Raw genomic sequence first — 26,228 nt, forward strand, 5'->3', positions numbered from 1 at the left:
AACCGATGACACACAAGAACTTTTCCAGTTAATTTATTTTGTACAGACTGAGAAAAATACAAAAATTAAATACACTCATGAGGTGACCTTACAAACACTTGCACCGCCCTCTTCCTTTGTGGGAGACATGTAAAACACAAAAGCCTTGAAAACGTCAGAGCCAACAAAGACCATCTGGGTCAAAACCCGTTTTGACATCCTGTACGAGAGCCGATAAAACCACCATGATGAACTTGATGCGAGTGAGCTTGATCAGAGCAGGAGCTCAGACACAAAGTGAGAAAATGATTTTCTTTCAACTCAGTTGGCTGCAGGATGTTTACACATCAACACAGGTGTTGGTGGGGAACAACTCATCTTTATTTTTTTCATTTGAAATAGAGAAAAGAGATTTAACAAAAACATTAATTAGGTATATATGTATGTGTGTGTATATAAATATGTATATGTATGTGTGTATATACAGTATATATATAAATATGTGCTTGTGTGTGTTCCTCAAAACTGAATGTCTGTCAAGAATGACCTCAAGAACAACACAAATTACATTATATCTGAGGGTAAAACAGTGCTCCCGTAGTGCATTCACATCATCAGGGCAACATATCAGGTGTGTAACTGGTCATATGATGAACTGGCCAGAAACTGAATATTTGACATAAAAGACTTGGATCGTAACGGGGTTGAGATGAGCGAGTTCTGTGCATGGACCCAACATCTGGTTGGGAATTATACTGCATTACCTGGTGGGGCAACAGTTTCCTAGCGGTGGCTGCTTTAGCCTAAATGCATAGTCCTCACATACTTGAGTAGGCTGTATGTTGGATAGACGAAAACAGAGTTATGGTCTAAGACAGAGGCATGAGAGGTCAACTGCAAGAGAGTGTGACAGAGAGAGAGAGAGAGAGAGAGAGAGAGAGAGGAAGAGAGCTTTGCAAGACCATATTTACCTCGTAAACCCTGCTTTATCCCTCCAGTCTCATTTGTGGCCATAACAGCAACTGATCTTCATGTTATTTACTTTTGAGCATCTGTTTAATACAATGATACAAAGACGATAAACGCCTTTTTATGTGTTCAAAAATCTTCACAGAAACCACAAACACAAAGAAACCACATAAAGTAGAAACTATGCTAAACTTCTTCCATTTTGGTTTGCAGCAGTAAAATATAACATCGGCAGAACTGTATGTGATAATGTCTGGCTTCAATTTTCACAGTTTCTCTTGTAAGAGGTAAAACTAATTAGATTTTTTTTTGATAAATTTTATTGAGCTCAGCTGGAATCACAGAATCTTCTCGAGTTAAATCGTCCATTTTTGTGTGTTGTGTTTCTTAAAGTGGGAACTACAGTAGTGCACACTTTTACCTCCACTTTCTATAATTGCTTTTCACATCACTCTGCACCAAAGTCACCAAATGTGTTGTGATGTGAGACCACATGCACCTCAACCACTAATCAGGAACCTTTTAGAATGTTTAAAGGTTCCTTTTCCAAGTTTGAAAAAAAGAAATCTGCACAGACCAAATATTACAAGGATATCCAAAGACACTAACAATTGCATTTGTGTACGATTAAGTAATAAATATGGCTGACATCATTTTCATGGGACCACCAGATTTGTACCACACACAGGTGGGATGATGTCTGTTAAGATGATGACTTTTCAGGATTCATTCATTTTAAGCTAAAGGCCTGAATGCAGAATCAGATCTTAATTGTATGAACATCTCGTTTATATTTCAAGTAATGTTGAGAAGATAATAAACCCTAAACCCATCATCTGAAAAAAAGTCAGAGTAGCATGGTCTCCAAAATAAAAGTGATATTTCAGAGGTTTCGATAAATTAAAATTGCTCTTACAATGTGTTTCCACTCACGAGTGTTTTAGATAAGAGCTCTGAGGTTCTTCAGAAATCTTATCTTCTGAGTCTCACATTTGCGGGTTTGCTGCTGAGACTCAGGCCCAGGTGATGTATACCAAAGTACATAAAACAGCAAAATATTATTCATGCAAACTTGGCAGTTGAAATCACTTTATGTTGGCATGTTTTTTTTAAAAAGATATTCTCCTTTATTTAAGAAAAAAATACATTCTCGACAGGTTTGTATAGGTTGATCAAGCATTACATATCACTTAAAAAGTTACTGTATTTTATACACATTGAACAGATTAAGAATATGAACAGTATTAAGAAACAAAGTAATAAACTCTTAAACGTCTGTGTAAATTCTCAGTCATCCAGGTCATTGTATCCAAGGTAGTTTTCTCTGTCAACTGGACTGGGTTTCTTCTCTTGAAGACGTTTCGCCTTCTATCCAGAAGGCTTCTTCAGTTCTGAAATCGCTGGGGAGAGAGCTTGAGAATATATAGCCCCTGGACCATTTGCATGCTAATGATCTGGGTGGTCACCTGAGAGTCGTTAGCAGGGTCGTTGGTCGGGTCGTTGACCTAGTTTCTGTTGAGATGTCTCCCCTTTGTCTGCTGGGTCACATGGTGATGAGTCACTGGGTCTCTTGGAATGGTGTGAATGTTTGTTTTGCTGTTGGAAGGAGTGGAGGACTGCATTGTATGTGGGTGATAGGAAGTGCCTCAGGCCACCACCCCTGTTTAAGGATGGTTTCTCCAATTTAACATGGATAGCTTCCTTGACCCCCCTTTCGAACCAGCGGTCTTCTCTGGCCAGTATCCGTACTTGGCTGTCCTCGAAGGAGTGCCCACTCTCCTTTAAGTGTAAGTGGACTGCTGAATCCTGACCCGAAGAGGTGGCACGTCTGTGTTGTGCCATTCTTCTGTGTAGAGGTTGTTTGGTTTCCCCAATGTACAGTTCCTTGCATTTCTCCTGGCACTGTACAGCATAAACAACATTACTTTGTTTGGGTCTTGGTGTCTTGTCCTTTGGGTGTACTAACCTCTGTCTGAGGGTGTTGCTGGGTTTGAAATGAACCGGTATGTCGTGTTTCTGGAGGATCCTCCTAAACTTCTCCGAGACTCCAGACAGGTAGGGGATGGAAACGCTGCGGCGTTTGTTTCTCTCCTCCTCTCCTTTGCTGAGGTCTTGCTGAGGTCTTGCTCCTTTGCTGAGGTCAAGCTCTCTCCCCAGCGATTTCAGAACTGAAGAAGCCTTCTGGATAGAAGGCGAAACGTCTTCAAGAGAAGAAACCCAGTCCAGTTGACAGAGAAAACTACCTTGGATACAATGACCTGGATGACTGAGAATTTACACAGACATCTTGCATCACATTTTGGGAGAGATACCCTTCGGTTGGTGCGAGAGCTTGAGAAAACAGCCAAGAAGTTAGCGGACTTTAAGAACCACCTCCGCTACAACCTCAGATGTCGACAGCAGAAGATGACTCCCACCTGTCTACGCATCAGATCAACAGTAAAAGGACACAGAGCCCAGGTAATTCTTCACATGACGGAAAAACGCTTACTCAATGAAAGGATCAGACAAATCCACTTTACCATAAACACCCTGGAAGCTAAGTTAGATGAAAGAAGGGAGGAACTACACCTACTGCTCCCCTCTGAAGTAATGGAAGAAATAGCCAAACTCGTTTCCAGGACTCAGCACACCCAACACACCAGGACCAAGGAACGTCAGATCCGAAAATTCACCACCCTACTGGCAAAACACAACCCCAGCGGAACCAACCCCTTCTCCAACCATGTCACATCCCTGTCTGACTCACAACGGGAGAAATGGGTAAAAAACCTATCAGACAGGGAGCTCACACAAGCCGAGGAGGAAGTGCTGTCCAAAGGTTTGAATTTTTCAGTCACCCCTGAAGAGGTACCGACTGTCGAACTCATCACAGCCACTGAGACTGCCATTAGAAACAACAAACTCCCGGAAGCAGAAGCAGAACAGATTAGACTCAAGGTAACAGCCGCTCTTGCTAGTGCAAAACCTCCCACCTCCAATATCACGAATGAGGAAAAAAGAGCCATTGCATCCTTAGCCAAGGACAAGAACATCACCATCTTACCAGCTGACAAAGGTAGGTGCACGGTCGTACTCAATACCACTGACTATGACACCAAAATACTCAGTCTTCTGACAGATACCGCCACGTATGAGAAACTCAAACGGGACCCCACCAGCTCATACAAGAAGAAGGTGGTAGACTTACTACAGAAACTGGAAAAGGATAAAGCCATTGACAGACCACAATACTACCGTCTATATCCAGGAGAAACCATCCCTTGCATTTATGGATTGCCCAAGATCCACAAACCAGGGACCCCTCTCAGACCCATAGTAAGCAGCATCAATTCGGTAACCTACAACATTTCCAAATACTTGGCCTCCATCTTGTCGCCCATGGTTGGCAACACCCCACACCACATCAAAAACTCCCAAGACTTTGCTCAAAAAGTCATTGGACTCACACTACTTCCAGAAGAGACTATGGTATCTTATGATGTCACGTCACTCTTCACGTGCATCCCCACCGCCAGCGCCATAGACACCATCCACAAGCACCTTCTATTGGACAAGAATCTTACAGAAAGAACAACCTTAACACCGGCCCAAATCTGCACCATGCTGGACCTGTGTTTGAACACCACCTATTTCCAGTACAGAGAAGGCTTCTACAGGCAGAAACATGGCTGTGCCATGGGCTCACCAGTATCCCCTATAGTTGCCAATCTATACATGGAGAAGGTGGAATCCCAGGCCCTGACATCCTTCACAGGAACTGCGCCAAGCCACTGGTTCAGGTATGTGGATGACACCTGGGTCAAAATTCAAATACAAGAATTGGAAGCGTTCTCCGATCACCTCAACAAAACAGACGAGCATGTAAAATTCACCCGGGAAGAGGTAAAAGGAAACAGTCTGGCCTTTCTGGACTGCGCAGTCAAGATCACTGAGGACAGAAATCTCACCATCGAAGTCTACAGAAAACCTACACATACCGACCAGTACCTCCAGTTTGACTCTCACCACCCACTGGAACACAAGTTGGGAGTGATCAGAACTCTCCAACACCGGGCCAGGGAAATACCCACCACATCCCAAGGCAGAAAGAAGGAACAGAACCACATTAAGACAGCTCTCAAAACATGTGGCTACCCAGACTGGGCCTTCACCAAAACCTCAAGAAAGCAAGACCTCAGCAAAGGAGAGGAGGAGAGAAACAAACGCCGCAGCGTTTCCATCCCCTACCTGTCTGGAGTCTCGGAGAAGTTTAGGAGGATCCTCCAGAAACACGACATACCGGTTCATTTCAAACCCAGCAACACCCTCAGACAGAGGTTAGTACACCCAAAGGACAAGACACCAAGACCCAAACAAAGTAATGTTGTTTATGCTGTACAGTGCCAGGAGAAATGCAAGGAACTGTACATTGGGGAAACCAAACAACCTCTACACAGAAGAATGGCACAACACAGACGTGCCACCTCTTCGGGTCAGGATTCAGCAGTCCACTTACACTTAAAGGAGAGTGGGCACTCCTTCGAGGACAGCCAAGTACGGATACTGGCCAGAGAAGACCGCTGGTTCGAAAGGGGGGTCAAGGAAGCTATCCATGTTAAATTGGAGAAACCATCCTTAAACAGGGGTGGTGGCCTGAGGCACTTCCTATCACCCACATACAATGCAGTCCTCCACTCCTTCCAACAGCAAAACAAACATTCACACCATTCCAAGAGACCCAGTGACTCATCACCATGTGACCCAGCAGACAAAGGGGAGACATCTCAACAGAAACTAGGTCAACGACCCGACCAACGACCCTGCTAACGACTCTCAGGTGACCACCCAGATCATTAGCATGCAAATGGTCCAGGGGCTATATATTCTCAAGCTCTCTCCCCAGCGATTTCAGAACTGAAGAAGCCTTCTGGATAGAAGGCGAAACGTCTTCAAGAGAAGAAACCCAGTCCAGTTGACAGAGAAAACTACCTTGGATAAACTCTTAAACACAACAATGTACATAATCATTCACCCAAAGCTGAAACATGTTTAGCGATGATGCTTTACTCTTCTGTACACACATTCTTCGTTTATGGCTCCCATCTGTCTCTTTGGTCTGTCGGTCATACTCGTCCGTAAGGCAGCATAGTGGAGAACATCCTCATTTGTGTGGCCCTTGAAACAGAAAATAGGAAATACCTATATGATGCACAGCAATCAGGATGTTTTTATTAATATAGATAACAAGTACCTCTTCATTTGTGGTAGGATCATCTGAATATCTCAAGATACTTCCTGAAACAAAACAAACCGACATTGTGTCATTGTGTTTTACTTACTTTAAGTTCACAAAAACTTTTACCTCCACTGCGGCCGCTTTGGCTCTTGTAGATATTGCACAGTAAGACAGCCATGAAACTGGCCAGAATGGTGGTGAACGCCAATGCTTCACTCAGAATATACAGATTAAGATAACCATCTGCAGATTCAGAGAGATTAGATGATGCATTGTCTCATATTTAATTTCTTAGATGAAACCGACTCACCCTCTGCTCCGGGTGGCTTTTGGGGTAGCTTTAGAAAGTGTCCACATGTTACAACAGCACAATCAACAGCCAGGTTGTTTGCTGGCAAACTGTAGAAACAAGTGTTGTTTTTCCATGTGTAAAGAGCTCCTGGATCAGATTTTCCAGATGTTCTCAGCTGGTATGCACCGTGTTCTTGGTCAATGGCTCTGCCATGTGCAGTGCAGTTGAACCTAACAGCACCTTCTGACTGATTCAAGTGATATTCTGGTCTCTGGGTAAAGACTGGGATGTTCAAACCTGAACCCTTTATGATGATTGTAATTCCATCTTTGAATTCAAGTTTTTCTGAAAAGCTACTAGCGCAGTAGTACGTTCCTGTATCAGAGTGCTGTAAATTGGCAATCATCAAGTGATTTTGTTCTTTCTTTGCATCCAGTGCAAAACGTGAATTGTTTTACAAATTCATCATAAAACTTTGCACTTTCATCAAAGGTATAGAAGCTCGACACAAGCCTTGGAAAGTCTCCCATTATTTCTTTTTACCAATGATACTTTGCTACAAAATCAGATCTGATGAAACATCCCAAAGTTACACTGTCACCAATAGCTGCTGTAAAGTTTTTGTCTTTATCAACCATCAGAACAGTCTTCTCACCTGAAAAAACAGAACAAACAAAGCTATGAATTATTTTGAGGGTTGTTTGTTTCTTTCCATATTAAAAATAGAAATGAGAGTGCTCCAGTGCTAATATTAGATAGATACAAGAATAATAAATCACTCACCCATCTTCCCAGCAATCACACATACCAGATAGAAAACAAACGTAAATACCATTGTGTTGCTGTGCTGAATGAAACTAATTTTGTCCTTTCCTCCACTTAAGCCTGAGTTTACTGACTGACTGTGATTGGCCGACCCGGTTTCTTTGTATGTCTTATTAAGGAAACAAGGGTATGAGTTTCTCTGAGACCTTGTGACGTGTTGATTGTTTTAGACGCATGTTTTTGACACATCTGGGTTCGCATTGATCCTCGCAACTTAAACAGTCAATTTTTAGTAACAGTTTGGGAAAACATAATGCATCTGTATCAGGACTGGATGGTCAGGAGCCATTTCACAGGCAATAATTAGCAAAAATCACAGATCATAAACTCACAAAACATAATTCTAATGATCCTTTTACTTCTCAACTTCATATATTTCCCAGGCTTGTCCAGTAGAGCAATGCAAAGAGACTAAAAATCATGTGTACATCAGAATATATTAATGCAAGTTTGTTATGATATGATTAGCTGGGTAATTAAAGTCACTGTCAAGTCACGAGAGCATTGTGATTCAGAAAACTAAAAGCCATATTTGAAAAACCCTTCAGCAGTGAAAGTATCTTTGTTCTAAAAAAGAAATAATAAATCCTGCAAGCAAAGCAATAACTGAGTCCTGTCACCATCTGTTCTGCCATAAGCAGGACAATGCTGCCACTCCCGTCACTCTCTCCACAGCCTCATGCCTGACTTTCCAGCACTCATTCCTGGACTCATTTCCTTTTACTGACCCTTACTGTTCCATGTTACAACCAGTCTTGGAGCTCTGAGCCTAACACAAACCCCCAGCTTCCTCAAGGTCTAAGTGACCAATGACACAAAGTTAATCAAAAGTTAACATGGGTGATCATTTATACCAAGGATCATTCCAAAAATCAAAATTCAAAAGGTTTTATCAGCACAAATATCCTCAGAGTGACTTTTCAAAAACAGGAGAAAACAATATAAAAAATGTGGCCGTGCACTTTTACACATCACAATGATTCAAAACACATCAGAGGCCCACTGGATTATTGAGGAAGTTGAGGAGCTTGCAGGTGGCAGCAATCTTCTGCTTTAAATTTAGTCCCTCCTGGACAATCCACCAATTGGCAGATACTTGATCTTCGGATGACCAATCCGGCATCTGGCACAGCACACAGCCATTTGCATAACTTAACATCTGTCCCAGCCCTGGCCACTGTCTGCTGCCTGCCCGGTGATTTTTCATTATTGAAGTTTACTTCTGCAATTTGCTATGGGCCTACCTGCCATTCATCCTGGTGAAGAAACATAGGACCTTAGATGGGTGATCCAAAATGAGGTTCAATATGAGGATTTTTAGCTGATAGCCATTGGATATAAAAGTGATGTCAAAAAGGTGAAAATACTAAAGATGATTACAAGCCCATCAAGGACCATGGAGGCTTTATTGGAAGGAAGTGGAAGGGGTTTCATCAAATGGACACAACATAAAGCAGCAATTTGTAGGCCATCGAATATGCGGCTGAGAATGGCAATCGAGCAGCTGCAAGACATTTTAATGTCCTGTGGGAACAAAGCAAGGTGGCCCGAGCTGGAAAACCGAGTGAAACAGTTGGTTGTGGAACAGCAAACAACTGGAAGGGGTGTCTCTACTGTCCCCATTCGACAAAAGGCCAAAGCGATTGCTGAAGAAATGGACATTGAGCACTTCCAAGGAGGTCCGTCTTGGTGTTTTCGCTTTATGAGGAGGTGGCATCTCTCCATACGCGCAAGGACAACTGTTGCGCAGCGGCTGCCCGCGGATTACCAGGAGAGGGTGGCCATCTTCCGCACCAACTGCCGCGACAAGATAACCGCGCCCAGCCACATCACCAACATGGATGAGACCCCTCTGACTTTTGACATCCCTTTGACCCACAAAGTGGAGAAAAAGGGTCCAGCACGGTGGCGATACGCACAACGGGGCACGAAAAGTCGTCGTTCACCGTAGTTCTCGGCTGACACGGAAACGGACAGTGCGCTGGATGACGGTAGGCGAACACTCCTTCACAAAGACTATGAGGCAGCGGCGGGCAAGTTATGCCTGTTGGGATTTCTGGGTTGTGTCTGTCTTTGGCCTGCAGGGTGTGGTGTTGAGCACAATTGGGTGCAGCTGGCACCGAAGGTGGGCGCACCTGTAGGCAATTTACATCTTGCTGCCTATTTAAGCAGGTTGTGCCTGCCTGTCAGTGCCGGGGTGTCTGTTCACTTTCCTGAGTGTTCCTGTTCGTGTTGGGAGTCTGTTCGTTGGTCTAGTGTGGGAGCTTGTTTGGGTTCCTTGGTGTTGGCTCCTGTTCCTGTGTTCCTGTTGCTTTGGAGGGTCGCTCCTATTCCCGTGCTTCCGGTTTCCCTGGAGGACCGCTCCTGTTCCTATGTTCCTGTTGCCCTGGAGGACCGCTCCTGCCCCCCTTGCAGTCTAGGAGGACTGCCTCTGCCCTCAGGGTCTCGGGGCACGTTCGTGAGGCGAGCGTGTTGCGCCGGACTCCTGAGCCCTCGCCGGTCCAGGAGGACTGCAGCCGTTTGAGGACTCATCGGTGTTCCGAGTTCCCGGCAGTCCAGGGGGACTGCGTCTGGTTTGGGAACTCGCCGATGGACCTGGGACGGGCGGACGCTGCCTCCCGATCCCCATGCGGTCCAGGAGGACTGTTTCTGTTGATGTGTGCTCCCCTTCCCTGTAAATAAAGCCCTTGACCTCTCCACCTCTGTGTCCTGGCCTGCGTTCGGGTCCGCTACCACCATGTATCGTAACAATGCCACCATATGCGGGTGGATCGTAGACACATGGGCTATGATACCGTCTTCATGTATTGTAAAAGCTTTCACAAAATCAATGCTGAAGCGGAACCGGTCGGTGAGTCTGATTCAGATGATGAAGAAGAGGAATTCGGGATGTTGGATATTGAAATAGTGCAGCTGTTTAATTCAGATACAGAAGATGAAAACTTTGATGGTTTTGTGGCGGAAGAATTAATATTTTGTTCAATAAATGTGATGAAACTCACAATTTTACTTCCGTTGTCATTTTTTACTGTATGTTTTAGCATGCGCCTAATAATACGGTGCGCCTTATTTATGTTTTAAATACAGAAATAGTACCCGCAACTGAGACTGCGCCTTTTATTACAGTGCTTATGGTCGTGAAAATATGGTAGTTCAAAAGTGCCAAAATCATAATATTTTCAAAGATTATGATTATGGCATAACCATAATATTTGTAAAGATTTTGCTTTATGATTATGGCACTTTGTGATCAGTAATCACAACATGATGAAAGTGGCACAACACAAGGGGAGACACACATGAGGTGAACTGACACAGGGGTGGCACGGTTATGTAGGGGCTAAAATGGCTGCCACAAAGCAAGAAGGTTCCTGCAGTCAGGGGCTTTTTTGTGCAGAGTTTGCCTGTTCTCCCCGTGTCCATGTGCATTGACATTAGAAGTGAATGAGGGCATGAACAGTTGTTTGTATTTGTGAGTTAGAAGTGGGATAAGCGGCCACCTGTCCCCTAAAAGAGATAAAGAAGTCGAAGACTGATAGAGGGATGGACAAAAATCCCTTGGCCAGTTTTTTCACAATTCTAATAAAACTGTTGAAGGTCTTTTGTTGCAAAATAAAATGTTAATTGATTATATATTAACAATGGCAGCTGTGACTGCTTTTCATCATGCTTAATGCTGATGCACCAATTAGGAAGCTAACCAAGGTCTGCAGATTCAAAAAGCAGCAGACAGATGTCAAGGTTTCAGTTGTATTGGGAATCTTGAGCAGGTAGTAATTTTTAATTAAATCAACAAATTGGATCCCAAATAAGCAAAAATCGTTCCTGGGAAAAATTGTTCCGGGAAGGAGAGACCACGGTGGACACAGCAGGAGTACGCCAACCCTTTGGATAATACTGCCCCTGCCTTAGCATTTCTATGTATCCAAGACATAGCCTGCTGCTGTTTACATGGTCATGATCACATAATGGAGCATTTGTCTCATCCAGTGGGTGTTTTGGTCAACTTAATAGTCCGATGGATATGAATGCTTGTGAAAACCATTGTTGCAGCTTTTGACTTCACAAATTAAGGACTGCAACAGCACGATACAAGCTTTGTCTTCATAAAGTGAATATAAATATATGGAGGTAATCTATCATTTGTTGACATTTGATGGCCAGAAAAAACAACTTTATTAGGAAAACTTTGTTTCATCGAGATTGATAAATAATACAATTGAAAATGTAGAAACCGATATGAGTAAATTCAAAATACTTAATTAGGTCCTTTGTTAACCTGCAATGACAACAAGACATCTACAGCCTCACAGCAGAGTACACACATTCATTCTGTCTGTTCTGCATTGATCTGTTGGGCTGGTTGTTCCTCAAAGCTGCATAATGGAGGTTGTTTTCCTCTTGGTATCCCTGGAGATATGTGATAAAGGGTAAGTTAGTGTGTGTAAATAAGGATTATTTATACATATAACCTTTTTTTTAAAAAAAATCAAAATTGTCTCCACCTCTGCATTGGCTCTGGATGAAGCTTGGACTCTTGATTGAGAGTCTGTTTTAAAACACAGGAAGAGATTTTTTTTTAAGTAATTTTCCCAGTTAACCTTTAAGAATATTTAAAATATATTACATCAGTTACCCAGAGAGTGATGACTGTTTTTCCTCTTTGTCATAAAAACTGAAATGGATAATAAAACAACCACAATGATGGTAAATATCCAGGCCGCACTGAGGAAATACACCAAAACAAGATGGTTTCCTTCATCTGTAACGAGATGCATCAGAAATTGTGATATCTGCGATGCCGTTTCAGATAATCACTTCAGTATTTCAACAAATTTGTCCTCTCACTTTATATTAAGCTAGTTATGATGTCATTACTGTGTAATTCAGGGAGACAATAGACATCACCAGTCACACATTATTTTATAAAGTAACAATATACTGTAGAAGCAGAACCTATAATGACATAACAAGGAATGAGTTAAAGTGATACTTTGACCACAAATATTATGTTTCTCCTCATTTCTCCTCATTTTAGATACTGAAAGCTCTGTGTAAACAGAGAATTGGGGGATATTTAGGCCATATCTGTTTGAACTGGAAAATTTTTCGATAAAACACTATATATAAACCAACTGAACAGAGCTAATTAGGATAACCATAGACAATTAAATAAATTACTGGATGCTGGCTTAATATTTTTAAAACTAGATGATATGTAAATTATTTCTACAATATACAGAAAATAATCTGCACAAAATTAGAGCACTCACCCCCACACACCAGCTTGGTTCCATTTCCAAACAGAATGTGTCCACATGCTGCAACAGCACAATAGTAGGTCCCAGTCTGAGAAGTGTTCAGGTTCTTCATGGAGAAGCTGTAGAAACAGGTGTTGGTTTTCCTCTCACACTGCTTGTTCCTGCCTGTATGGCTGTACATGAGTCCCAGTTGAGATGGTCCAGAGTTTCTGAACCAGTAAACAGTGTGATCCCCATCACAAGTCCACCCAGTATGTACTGTACAATTCAGCGTCACAGACCCTTCTGCTTGGATAGAATGTGATGCTGACTGATCTATGGTCAACCCTGAACCCTCTACAATGACATTATAACCTTCTGTAAAGTCAAATACATTTAAATACCGATTTACACAGTAATACGTCGCTGAGTCTGATAACTTCAAATCTGTTATTGTCAGATTAGCTACTTTGTTACCAGGATGTAGTTGGAAACGTGGATTGGTCATTAACAAATATCCAATGTTTACTTGATATCCAGTACATACAGATCAGAATCGGCCTCTCTCCCAGAGTTTCTTTAAACCAAGAGATCTGGGTAGAAAAATCATCTCTGTGAAGACACGGCAAAGTCAGGTTCTGTCCAGGTTTGACCAAGATATAATTGGTCTTCCAATTCAAAGATGGAGAAAATTCCATTGTAGATGTCAGAGCTAAAAACAAAATACAATTAGAAATGAACACCGTTTAATGTTTAAATATAGAATTTTGCAAATGATGCCATAAATAAACAAAATACAAACAAAAAAGAAATCCTCACCAAATTTCTCCAAACATATCAGCCAGAAGATCAACTTTGCAGATGTCATCTTGCTCCAAGTTTTGGGCTGAGTGAAGAGAAGACTGGTCCTTTTTAAACTGATAAATGCTGCACTTGTATCTGATTGGGCAGCCGGAGATGACTCGAGGGTGTGAGATACAGGAAACACGATCACTTGTAATGTCAGATTTGCTTGATAAAATTGATGTTGGGGAAATTAAAGGAAGATTTATAGGTTAAAAAAAACCCACAAGAAAAAAACTTTGGATTACCTTAAGAATAGGATTTTGCTTCATATATAAATAGAATTCAATTTGAGTTGAGTTATAATGTGCATCATTTCTAACCAATCAACAACAACCAACCAACCAACCAGCCAACCAACCAACCAGCAATCATTCCTTTTTATATTTTTCATGTTGCAGTAATGCATCCAGTGAATGCTCACTAATTATTATGACAGACAGCTTTTGGAAAATGATGCAGCAACGAGGGGTAGCATGGGCTCAAACAAGATTGTTCACGTAAGAGGGAGCAGATTCAGGTATTAGTCTGTCGGTCAGCATGAATGACATGATCTTAATGTGGGCAGGTACAGTAGACCTCTATCAGCAGTGAGGTGGCATGGGCCTGCTTTCGTTGGACTATCTGAATTGGTGGAAATATGGGAGATCACCATGACTTGTATCAGCATTTGTAGGTTTAATGGCCTGCTTTTTCTGAGGTTGGATATGGCAAAGTGACGGGGGGGAGGGGTCTACTTAATTAGCAACAAAAGAGAGATAAGCACACCTTTATTCACCATAACTGGAAAATGTTTGAAAGAGGTGTTGATTTTGCTCTTACAACAAAAAATTGTGCCCCCATTGCTTTAATTACTGGTTGATGGGATCCTCTGAATATTGTTAACAATGAATTTTACATGAACCATTACAATAATAATATATCCTCCAAATTTCATCTTGCCAACATTAGCCAACATGCATGAAACCACTCTCTTGCTGCACAAATTTGGATGAAACAGTTGAATCCTGCTATGTTGTAGTTGATCATGATCCTCTTCTTTTGTGAAATTAACTCGACTGATCACAACAGAACCTTTCTTAAGAGAACGCCGCTACAATGGAATATATTTGGTTGTTACTTCTTTGTGGTCAGCTTTGAACAGAAACTCTGCGTAGACTTCCTGTCAGCAGCCACACAGACAAAGCACACGTTAAAGCTAAAGTTAGACTGAGAGCTAATCTTTTACTGGTAGCTACACTGATGGGGTTGTGTCATGCAATATGTACATTTACAAGAAACAAAAAGAAAAAAATATAGTAAAGTATAGTATTGTTTGTCCTGATTGGGAAACATTTCACACTAACTGTTTAACACAAATGAAATCATAGCCATTCTGTTCCGTTGAAAGGATACAGTAGAACCTTTGCTTTTGAATTTAAATATAACAGGCGTAGGTGAAATATCAGCATCACCATCTTTGATGACATACTTTACTATCTCATACTTTACTAGCTTTAGATAGCAAAGCTGCTGACGTCGATCCCAAACTATGGACACCATATAGGCCCAATTTTGTCCCATCAAAATTAATCTCATAAAACCTTTGGACTGTGGGACAAAGTCGTCTATCCAGAAAAAAACAAAGGTGACACGGGAACTCCACTCCCAAAGACCAAAATTCCTGAACCTTCCTTGTACAGATCTGATAAAGTGTCTGTCTTTGTGGTGGTTTGCGACACCTAACCACAACCACATTGGCTCTTATTAGAGTTGAGTACATTTGATGTGGATCTAAACTGAAAAACATTTTTTTATTTATGTCAATTTTCAAGCAAGACTTGAGCAGGCTGCCCTTCCTGTATTCAACTTCTGACTTGTTTTTCCACTAATGGAAACTTTAACTCTGAGGTTTGCGCCACCTTCACCGCAGCAGTGAAAAGTAAATGTGAGACGTAACATTCATGCTCAACATGCAGAATATTTATAGATTGTCTTTATGGACACTGAGTTGTTTTTGTTAAAGAGACCCATTTCCACATCCTCGGAAAAAATGTATCCAAAAAGTTAAATTAACTTAATTTCCTTTGATTTAACTTTGATATATAGTTTACATTTCCTCTTAGTTTTATAATTGATACTGAGTTCCATCATTAATGGGATTTTTTTTTTAACCTGACAGCAGCATAACAGAGGTCACCTCCATCATGGCTCTGTTAATAACACAGTAAAAAACCGGAGAAAAGGTTAGTTTAATAATAATTAATTAATTTACCAGGTCATCTGATTCTTTCAAAATAGTCTAGCGATAAGTTACCGTGGTGTCAGCACCTGCAGAAACTAATGAGAGGAGGGCTCAGGACGCAGCCTGAGCATGTGCTCACTCTGAACATGTTTGATATGTGGGCAAGAGAATTAATTGGGAATTCAGTAAAAAGATCAGAATATGCGCAGCATTCACATTTGAAGCGATATGTTACATTTGTCAGTTTACGTTTTGGATGCAGCACCAGCAGAGAGGTTACTGCGTTCAAATGAAGCACACCGTGATTGTGGTCTGTATGTGCTTGAATTGTCAAAGCTGTGTTCAGATCACACTTCCTGAGTCATGCAGCTTGACAGCAGGAGGTTAGTCGCACAAAGGAAAAGCAGATCAGCTTAAACTAGTCTGTTAACTTCTTTGTACACTTCTACGCTTTATTTGCAGAATTATTTTCACTCTTTGCCCACATGCTCAATATTTGTGTGCAGTTAGCTACCTTTCAAAGAACAGTGATGCAGATTTGTTGGCTGACATGCAACTGTGGCAACAAAGACCTGCATTACAAAGGAAATGCTGTTTGAACAGTTGTCTACTGCAGCCACAAATTAGTTAAATAGACAGAGACTGCAGCAGGTATCAGCAGCAATGATTGCTTGTTGTACTCAAGTTGTATGGTGGAGATTCAAATGTCATGTAACTGTGGAAAAATGGGATTTTCTTACAGGCAGAATTAGAAACATTTGAGGAGACATCTTACCCTATACCGATGACACACAAGAACTTTTCCAGTTAATTTATTTTGTACAGACTGAGAAAAATACAAAAATTAAATACACTCATGAGGTGACCTTACAAACACTTGCACCGCCCTCTTCCTTTGTGGGAGACATGTAAAACACAAAAGCCATGAAAACGTCAGAGCCAAAAAAGACCATCTTGGTCAAAACCCGTTTTGACATCCTGTACGAGAGCCGATAAAACCACCATGATGAACTCGATGCGAGTGAGCTTGATCAGAGCAGGAGCTCAGACACAAAGTGAGAAAATGATTTTCTTTCAACTCAGTTGGCTGCAGGATGTTTACACATCAACACAGGTGTTGGTGGGGAACAACTCATCTTTATTTTTTTCATTTGAAATAGAGAAAAGAGATTTAACAAAAACATTAATTAGGTATATATGTATGTGTATATATGTATGTGTGTGTGTATATAAATATGTATATGTATGTGTGTATATATAGTATATATATAAATATGTGTGTGTGTGTGTGTGTGTTCCTCAAAACTGAATGTCTGTCAAGAATGACCTCAAGAACAACACAAATTACATTATATCTGTGGGTAAAACAGTGCTCCCGTAGTGCATTCACATCATCAGGGCAACATATCAGGTGTGTAACTGGTCATATGATGAACTGGTCAGAAACTGAATATTTGACATAAAAGACTTGGATCGTAACGGCGTTGAGATGAGCGAGCTCTGTGCATGGACCCAACATCTGGTTGGGAATTATACTGCATTACCTGGTGGGGCAACAGTTTCCTAGCGGTGGCTGCTTTAGCCTAAATGCATAGTCCTCACATACTTGAGTAGGCTGTATGTTGGATAGACGAAAACAGAGTTATGGTCTAAGACAGAGGCATGAGAGGTCAACTGCAAGAGAGTGTGACAGAGAGAGAGAGGGAGAGAGAGAGGAAGAGAGAGAGGAAGAGAGCTTTGCAAGACCATATTTACCTCATAAACCCTGCTTTATCCCTCCAGTCTCATTTGTGGCCATAACAGCAACTGATCTTCATGTTATTTACTTTTGAGCATCTGTTTAATACAATGATACAAAGACGATAAACGCCTTTTTATGTGTTCAAAAATCTTCACAGAAACCACAAACACAAAGAAACCACATAAAGTAGAAACTATGCTAAACTTCTTCCATTTTGGTTTGCAGCAGTAAAATATAACATCGGCAGAACTGTATGTGATAATGTCTGGCTTCAATTTTCACAGTTTCTCTTGTAAGAGGTAAAACTAATTAGATTTTTTTTTTTTGGATTCCAGCTCAGCTGGAATCACAGAATCTTCTCGAGTTAAATCGTCCATTTTTGTGTGTTGTGTTTCTTAAAGTGGGAACTACAATAGTGCACACTTTTACCTCCACTTTCTATAATTGCTTTTCACATCGCTCTGCACCAAAGTCACCAAATGTGTTGTGATGTGACACCACATGCACCTCAACCACTAATCAGGAACCTTTTAGAATGTTTAAAGGTTCCTTTTCCAAGTTTGAAAAAAAAAAATCTGCACAGACCAAATATTACAAGGATATCCAAAGACACTAACAATTGCATTTGTGTACGATTAAGTAATAGATATGGCTGACATCATTTTCATGGGACTACCAGATTTGTACCACACACAGGTGGGATGATGTCTGTTGAGATGATGACTGTTCAGGATTCATTCATTTAAAGCTAAAGGCCTGAATGCAGAATCAGATCTTAATTGTGTGAACATCTCGGTTATATTTCAAGTAATGTTGAGAAGATGATAAACCCTAAACCCATCATCTGAAAAAAAGTCAGAGTAGCATGGTCTCCAAAATAAAAGTGATATTTCAGAGGTTTCGATAAATTAAAATTGCTCTTACAATGTGTTTCCACTCACGAGTGTTTTAGATAAGAGCTCTGAGGTTCTTCAGAAATCTTATCTTGTGAGTCTCACATTTCCGGGTTTGCTGCTGAGACTCAGGCCCAGGTGATACCAAAGTACATTAAACAGCAAAAATATTATTCATGCAAACTTGGCAGTTGAAATCACTTTATGTTGGCATGTTTTTAAAAAAAAAGATATTCTCCTTTATTTAAGAAAAAAATACATTCTCGACAGGTTTGTATAGGTTGATCAAGCATTACATATCACTTAAAAAGTTACTGTATTTTATACACATTGAACAGATTAAGAATATGAACAGTATTAAGAAAAAAAGTAATAAACTCTTAAACACAACAATGTACATAATCATTCACCAAAAGCTGAAACATGTTTAGCGATGATGCTTTACTCTTCCGTACACACATTCTTCGTTTATGGCTCCCATCTGTCTCTTTGGTCTGTCGGTCATACTCGTCCGTAAGGCAGCATAGTGGAGAACATCCTCATTTGTGTGGCCCTTTTGTTGAAACAGAAAATAGGAAATACGTACATGATGCACAGCAATCAGGATGTTTTTATTAATATAGATAACAAGCACCTCTTCATTTGTGGTAGGATCATCTGAATATCTCAAGATACTTCCTGAAACAAAACAAACCGTCATTGTGTCATTGTGTTTTACTTACTTTAAGTTCACAAAAACCTTTACCTCCACTGCGGCCGCTTTGGCTCTTGTAGATATTGCACAGTAAGACAGCCATGAAACTGGCCAGAATGGTGGTGAACGCCAACGCTCCACTCAGAATATACAGATTAAGATAACCAGCTTCAGATTCAGAGAGATTAGATGATGCATTGTCTCATATTTAATTTCTTAGATGAAACCGACTCACCCTCCGCTCCGGGTGGCTTTTGGGGTAGCTTTAGAAAGTGTCCACATGTTACAACAGCACAATCAACAGCCAGGTTGTTTGCTGGCAAACTGTAGAAACAAGTGTTGTTTTTCCATGTGTAAAGAGCTCCTGGATCAGATTTTCCAGATGTTCTCAGCTGGTAAACACCGTGTTCTTGGTCAATGGCTCTGCCATGTGCAGTGCAGTTGAACCTAACAGCACCTTCTGACTGATTCAAGTGATATTCTGGTCTCTGCATAAAGACTGGGATGTTCAAACCTGAACCCTTTATGATGATTGTAATTCCATCTTTGAATTCAGGTTTTTCTGAAAAGCTACTAGCGCAGTAGTACGTTCCTGTATCAGAGTGCTGTAAATTGGCAATCATCAAGTGATTTTCTTCTTTCTTTGCATTCAGTGCAAAACGTGAATTGTTTTACAAATTCATCATAAAACTTTGCACTTTCATCAAAGGTATAGAAGCTCGACACAAGCCTTGGAAAGTCTCCCATTATTTCTTTATACCAATAATACTTTGCTACAAAATCAGATCTGATGAAACATCCCAAAGTTACACTGTCACCAATAGCTGCTGTAAAGTTTTTGTCTTTATCAACCATCAGAACAGTCATCTCACCTGAAAAAACAGAACAAACAAAGCTATGAATTATTTTGAGGGTTGTTTGTTTCTTTCCATATTAAAAATATAAATGAGCGCTCCAGTGCTAAGAGTCGCCATATTAGATAGATAATACAAGAATAATAAATCACTCACCCATCTTCCCAGCAATCACACATACCAGATAGAAAACAAACGTAAATACCATTGTGTTGCTGTGCTGAATGATACTAATTTTGTCCTTTCCTCCACTCAAGCCTGAGTTTACTGACTGGCTGTGATTGGCCGACCCGGTTTCTTTGTATGTCTTATTAAGGAAACAAGGGTATGAGTTTCTCTGAGACCTTGTGACGTGTTGATTTTTTTAGACGCACTCGTGGAAAAGTACATGAAAAAACATACGAGGGCTTTCTGTTTGAATCCAAGAATGACACATCTGGGTTTGCATTGATCCTTGCAACTTAAACAGTCAATTTTTAGTAACAGTTTGGGAAAACATAATGCATCTGTATCAGGACTGGATGGTCAGGAGCCATTTCACAGGCAATAATTAGCAAAAATCACAGATCATAAACTCACAAAACATAATTCTAATGATCCTTTTACTTCTCAACTTCATATATTTCCCAGGCTTGTCCAGTAGAGCAATGCAAAGAGACTAAAAATCATGTGTACGTCAGAATATATTAATGCAAGTTTGTTATGATATGATTAGCTGGGTAATTAAAGTCACTGTCAAGTCACGAGAGCATTGTGATTCAGAAAACTAAAAGCCATATTTGAAAAACCCTTCAGCAGTGAAAGTATCTTTGTTCTAAAAAAGAAATAATAAATCCTGCAAGCAAAGCAATAACTGAGTCCTGTCACCATCTGTTCTGCCATAAGCAGGACAATGCTGCCACTCCCGTCACTCTCTCCACAGCCTCATGCCTGACTTTCCAGCACTCATTCCTGGACTCATTTCCTTTTACTGACCCTGCCTGTTCCATGTTACAACCAGTCTAGGAGCTCTGAGCCTAACACAAACCCCCAGCTTCCTCAAGGTCTAAGTGACCAATGACACAAAGTTAATCAAAAGTTAACATGGGTGATCATTTATACCAAGGATCATTCCAAAAATCAAAATTCAAAAGGTTTTATTAGCACAAATATCCTCAGAGTGACTTTTAGCCAAAATAACAATCAGAATCAGTCTAATTGAAAAGAAACAACGAAAATGTTCCCTAACAGGCAATAACCAAAATACATTCCTTAATCTACCTAACTTCAAAAACAGGAGAAAACAATATAAAAAATGTGGCCGTGCACTTTTACACATCACAATGATTAAAAACACATCAGAGGCCCACTGGATTATTGAGGAAGTTGAGGAGCTTGCAGGTGGCAGCAATCTTCTGCTTTAAATTTAGTCCCTCCTGGACAATCCACCAATTGGCAGATACTTGATCTTCGGATGACCAATCCGGCATCTGGCACAGCACACACCCATTTGCATAACTTAACATCTGTCCCAGCCCTGGCCACTGTCTGCTGCCTGCCTGGTGATTTTTCATGATTGAAGTGATCATTATGGTTGCATAGAACAGTCATTTTGGATTTTGTTTGCTTTTGGTTTACTTCTGCAATTTGCTATGGTCGAACCGCCCAGATAAGCCGCAACCCCGTCGTCCCGTCGAAGGGGGAAAACAACTAAAGCCAGCTGGAGGCAGTGCCTTATATAAACCTTTTCTCCCCACCCACCAATTAAGGCACTACCTCCATATGGCACCTGTTCGAAGGGCAGGCCACGCCCTGCCACATCTGCATAGAACAGTCATTTTGGATTTTGTTTGCTTTTGGTTTACTTCTGCAATTTGCTATGGGCCTACCTGCCATTCATCCTGGTGAAGAAACATAGGACCTTAGATGGGTGATCCAAAATGAGGTTCAATATGAGGAATTTTAGCTGATAGCCATTGGATATAAAAGTGATGTCAAAAAGGTGAAAATACTAAAGATGATTACAAGCCCATCAAGGACCATGGAGGCTTTATTGGAAGGAAGTGGAAGGGGTTTCATCAAATGGGCACAACATAAAGCAGCAATTTGTAGGCCGTCGAATATGCGGCTGAGAATGGCAATCGAGCAGCTGCAAGACATTTTAATGTCCTGTGGGAACAAAGCAAGGTGGCCCGAGCTGGAAAACCGAGTGAAACAGTTGGTCCTTCACCATTGTTCTCGGCTGCCACGGAAAGGGACAGAGCGCTGGATGACGGTAGGCGAACACTCCTTCACAAAGACTATGAGGCAGCGGCGGGCAAGTTATGCCACCATATGCGGGTGGATTGTAGACACATGGGCTATGATACCGTCTTCATGTATTGGAAGAGCTTTCACAAAATCAATGCTGAAGCGGAACTGGTTGGTGAGTCTGATTCAGATGATGAAGAAGAGGAATTTGGGATGTTGGACATTGAAATAGCGCAGCTGTTTAATTCAGATACAGAAGATGAAAACTTTGATGGTTTTGTGGCGGAAGAATGAATATTTTGTTCAATAAATGTGACGAAACTCAGCATTTTACTTCCGTTGTCATTTTTTACTGTATGTTTTAGCATGCGCCTAACAATACGGTGCACCTTATGTATGTTTTAAAAACAGATATAGTACCCGCAACTGAGACTGCGCCTTTTATTACAGTGCGCCTTATGGTCGTGAAAATACGGTAGTTCAAAAGTGCCATAATCATAATATTTTCAAAGATTATGATTATGGCATAACCATAATATTTGTAAAGATTTTGCTTTATGATTATGGCACTTTGTGATCAGTAATCACAACATGATGAAAGTGGCACAACACAAGGGGAGACACACATGAGGTGAACTGACAGAGGGGTGGCACGGTTATGTAGGGGCTAAAATGGCTGCCACAAAGCAAGAAGGTTCCTGCAGTCAGGGGGGGTTTTTGGGCAGAGTTTGCCTGTTCTCCCCGTGTCCATGTGCATTGACATTAGAAGTGAATGAGGGCATGAACGGTTGTTTGTCTTTGTGAGTTAGAAGTGGGATAAGCGGCCACCTGTCCCTTAAAAGGGATAAAGAAGTCGAAGACTGATAGAGGGATGGACAAAAATCCCTTGGCCAGTTTTTTCACAATTCTAATAAAACTGTTGAAGGTCTTTTGTTGCAAAATCAAATTTTAATTGATTATATCTTAACAATGGCAGCTGTGACTGCTTTTCATCATGCTGAATGCTGATGCACCAATTAGGAAGCTAACCAAGGTCTGCAGATTCAAAAAGCAGCAGACAGATGTCAAGGTTTCAGTTGTATTGGGAATCTTGAGCAGGTAGTAATTTTTAATTGAATCAAAAATTAATACTTGTATTGTGTTCAGTTTTGTTATCTGTTTTGTTAGTCTTTATGCCCCAAGTTTCACAAAAAAAGGTCAAAAAGGTCAACAAAGAGAGCTAAACATTTTCTAAACTGCTGGCAAGTTGGATCCCAAATAAGCAAAAATCATTCCTGCAGTTCCGGGAAGGAGAGACCACGGTGGACACAGCAGGAGTACGCCAACCCTTTGGATAATACTGCCCCTGCCTTAGCATTTCTATGTATCCAAGACATAGCCTGCTGCTGTTTACATGGTCATGATCACATAATGGAGCATTTGTCTCATCCAGTGGGTGTTTTGGTCAACTTAATAGTCCGATGGATATGAATGCTTGTGAAAACCATTGTTGCAGCTCTTGACTTCACAAATTAAGGACTGCAACGGCACGATACAAGCTTTGTCTTCATAAAATGAATATAAATATATGGAGGTAATCTATCATTTGTTGACATGGCCAGAAAAAACAACTTTATTAGGAAAACTTTGTTTCATCGAGACTGATAAATGATACAGTTGAAAATGTAGAAACCGGTATGAGTAAATACAAAATACTTAATTAATTGTTAAGCTGCAATGACAACAAGACATTTACAGCCTCACAGCAGAGTACACACATTCATTCTGTCTGTTCTGCATTGATCTGTTGGGCTGGTTGTTCCTCAAAGCTGAATAATGGAGGTTGTTTTCCTCTTGGTAGCCCTGGAGATATGTTATAAAGGGTAAGTTAGTGTGTGTAAATAAGGATTATTTATACATATAAACTTTTTTTTTTTTTTTAAAAATCACAATTGTCTCCACCTCTGCATTTGCTCTGGATGAAGCTTGGACTCTTGATTGAGAGTCTGTTTTAAAACACAGGAAGAGATTTTTTTTAAAGTAATTTTCCCAGTTTACCTTTAAGAATCTTCAAAATATATTACATCAGTTACCCAGAGTGATGACTGTTTTTCCTCTTTGTCATAAAAACTGAAATGGATAATAAAACAACCACAATGATGGTAAATATCCAGGCCGCACTGAGGAAATACACCAAAACAAGATGGTTTCCTTCATCTGTAACGAGATGCATCAGAAATTGTGATATCCGCGATGCCGTTTCAGACAATCATTTAAGTATTTCAACAAATTTGTCCTCTCACTTTATATTAAGCTAGTTATGATGTCATTACTGTGTAATTCAGGGAGACAATAGACATCACCAGTCACACATTGTTTTATAAAGTAACTGACATAACAAGGAATGAGTTAAAGTGATACTTTGACCACAAATATTATGTTTCTCCTCATTTCTCCTCATTTTAGATACTGAAAGCTCTGTGTAAACAGAGAATTGGGGGATATTTATGCCATATCTGTTTGAACTGGTAAATTTTTCGATAAAACACTATATATAAACCAACTGAATAGAGGTAATTAGGATAACCTTTTTATAGACAATTAAATAAATTACTGGATGCTGGCTTAATATTTTTAAAACTAGATAATATGTAAATTATTATTTACAGAAAATAATCTGCACAAAATTAGAGCACTCACCCTCAAACACCAGCTTGGTTCCATTTCCAAACAGAATGTGTCCACATGCTGCAACAGCACAATAGTAGGTCCCAGTCTGAGAAGTGTTCAGGTTCTTCATGGAGAAGCTGTAGAAACAGGTGTTGGTTTTCCTCTCACACTGCTTATTCCTGCCTGTATGGCTGTACCTGAGTCCCAGTTGAGATGGTCCAGAGTTTCTGAACCAGTAAACAGTGTGATCCCCATCACAAGTCCACCCAGTATGTACTGTACAATTCAGCGTCACAGAACCTTCTGCTTGGATAGAATGTGATGCTGACTGATCTATGGTCAACCCTGAACCCTCTACAATGACATTATGACCTTCTGTAAAGTCAAATACATTTAAATACTGATTTACACAGTAATACGTCGCTGAGTCTGATAACTCCAAATCTGTTATTGTCAGATTAGTTTCTTTGTTACCAGGATGTATTTGGAAACGTGGATTGGATTTGAAGTCATTAACAAATATCCAATGTTTACTTGATATCCAGTTCGTATAGATCAGCCTCGGCTTCTCTCCCAGAGTTTCTTTAAACCAAGAGATCTTGGTAGAAACATCATCTCTGTGAAGACACGGCAAAGTCAGGTTCTGTCCAGGTTTGACCAAGATATAATTGGTCTTCCAATTCAAAGATGGAGAAAATTCCATCGTAGCTGTCTGAGCTGAAAACAAAATACAATTAGAAATGAACACCATTTAATGTTTAAATCTAGAATTTTGCAAATGATGCCATAAATAAACAAAATACAAAGAAAAAAAATCCTCACCAAAGTTCTCCAAACATATCAGCCAGAAGATCAACTTTGCAGATGTCATCTTGCTCCAAGTGTTGGTTTGAGTGAAGAGAAGACTGGTCCTTTTTAAACTGATAAATGCTGCACTCGTATCTGATTGGGCAGCCGGAGATGACTCGAGGGTGTGACATATAGTAAACATGATGACTTGTAATGTCAGATTTGCTTGATAAAATTGATGTTGGGGAAATTAAAGGAAGATTTAAAGGTTAAAAAAACCCACAAGAAAAAACTTTGGATTACCTTAAGAATAGGATTTTGCTTCATATATAAATAGAATTCAATTTGAGTTGAGTTATAATGTGCATCATTTCTAACCAATCAACAACAACCAGCCAACCAACCAACCAGCAATCATTATTTTTTATATTTTCCATGTTGCAGTAATGCATCCAGTAAATGCTCACTAATTATTATGACAGACAGCTTTTGGAAAATGATGCAGCAACAAGGGGTAGCATGGGTTCAAACAAGATTGTTCACGTAAGAGGGAGCAGATTCCAGTATTAGTCTGTCGGTCAGCATGAATGACATGATCTTAATGTGGGCAGGTACAGTAGACCTCTATCAGCAGTGAGGTGGCATGGGCCTGCTTTCGTTGGACTATCTGAATTGGTGGAAATATGGGAGATCACCATGACTTGTATCAGCATTTGTAGGTTTAATGGCCTGGCTTTTCTGAGGTTGGATATGGCAAAGTGACGGGATGACAGGGAGACTGATGCTACA

General features: G+C 40.5%; 2 protein-coding genes and 2 pseudogenes across 2 annotated transcripts; all 4 read right to left on the reverse strand.

Moving 5' to 3' along the window:
* Positions 1-2,060: 2,060 nt before the first annotated feature.
* LOC115250613 (uncharacterized) lies at positions 2,061-7,310 on the reverse strand (annotated as a pseudogene).
* Positions 7,311-8,274: 964 nt separating this feature from the next.
* LOC115250840 (uncharacterized) lies at positions 8,275-13,391 on the reverse strand (annotated as a pseudogene).
* A 5,017-nt stretch (positions 13,392-18,408) lies between these two features.
* On the reverse strand, positions 18,409-20,041 carry LOC115250615 (Ig kappa chain V19-17-like). The gene is given in 5 exon segments (XM_029839642.1): positions 18,409-18,777; positions 18,859-18,902; positions 18,970-19,589; positions 19,591-19,790; positions 19,929-20,041. Coding segments are annotated over 3 exon segments (738 nt in total). The 5' UTR covers positions 19,981-20,041; the 3' UTR covers positions 18,409-18,777; positions 18,859-18,902; positions 18,970-19,103.
* A 1,068-nt stretch (positions 20,042-21,109) lies between these two features.
* LOC115250841 (uncharacterized) lies at positions 21,110-25,521 on the reverse strand. The gene is made up of 6 exons (XM_029841070.1): positions 25,473-25,521; positions 24,681-25,367; positions 24,077-24,197; positions 23,943-23,991; positions 23,745-23,843; positions 21,110-21,241 (listed from the first exon to the last, which is right to left on the reverse strand). Exons 1-6 carry the CDS (start codon positions 25,519-25,521, stop codon positions 21,110-21,112), a joined length of 1,137 nt encoding a protein of 378 aa, XP_029696930.1.
* Between the last annotated feature and the right edge of the window lie 707 nt (positions 25,522-26,228).

The sequence above is a fragment of the Takifugu rubripes genome, chromosome 8, assembly GCF_901000725.2.
Source record: "Takifugu rubripes chromosome 8, fTakRub1.2, whole genome shotgun sequence".
Classification (NCBI taxonomy): domain Eukaryota; kingdom Metazoa; phylum Chordata; class Actinopteri; order Tetraodontiformes; family Tetraodontidae; genus Takifugu; species Takifugu rubripes.

What these genes read in the sequence shown, in the direction of transcription:
- LOC115250841 (XM_029841070.1), bottom strand. Translation starts at nt 25,521, where the DNA reads ATGACATCTGCAAAGTTGATCTTCTGGCTGATATGTTTGGAGAACTTT. An exon ending in AACCAAGCTGGTGTTTGAGG is followed by an intron (nt 24,198 to 24,680) that starts GTGAGTGCTCTA and finishes ATCTCGTTACAG; the next exon opens with ATGAAGGAAACCATCTTGTT. An exon ending in ATGAATGTGTGTACTCTGCT is followed by an intron (nt 21,242 to 23,744) that starts GTGAGGCTGTAA and finishes GTGCTGTGCCAG; the next exon opens with ATGCCGGATTGGTCATCCGA.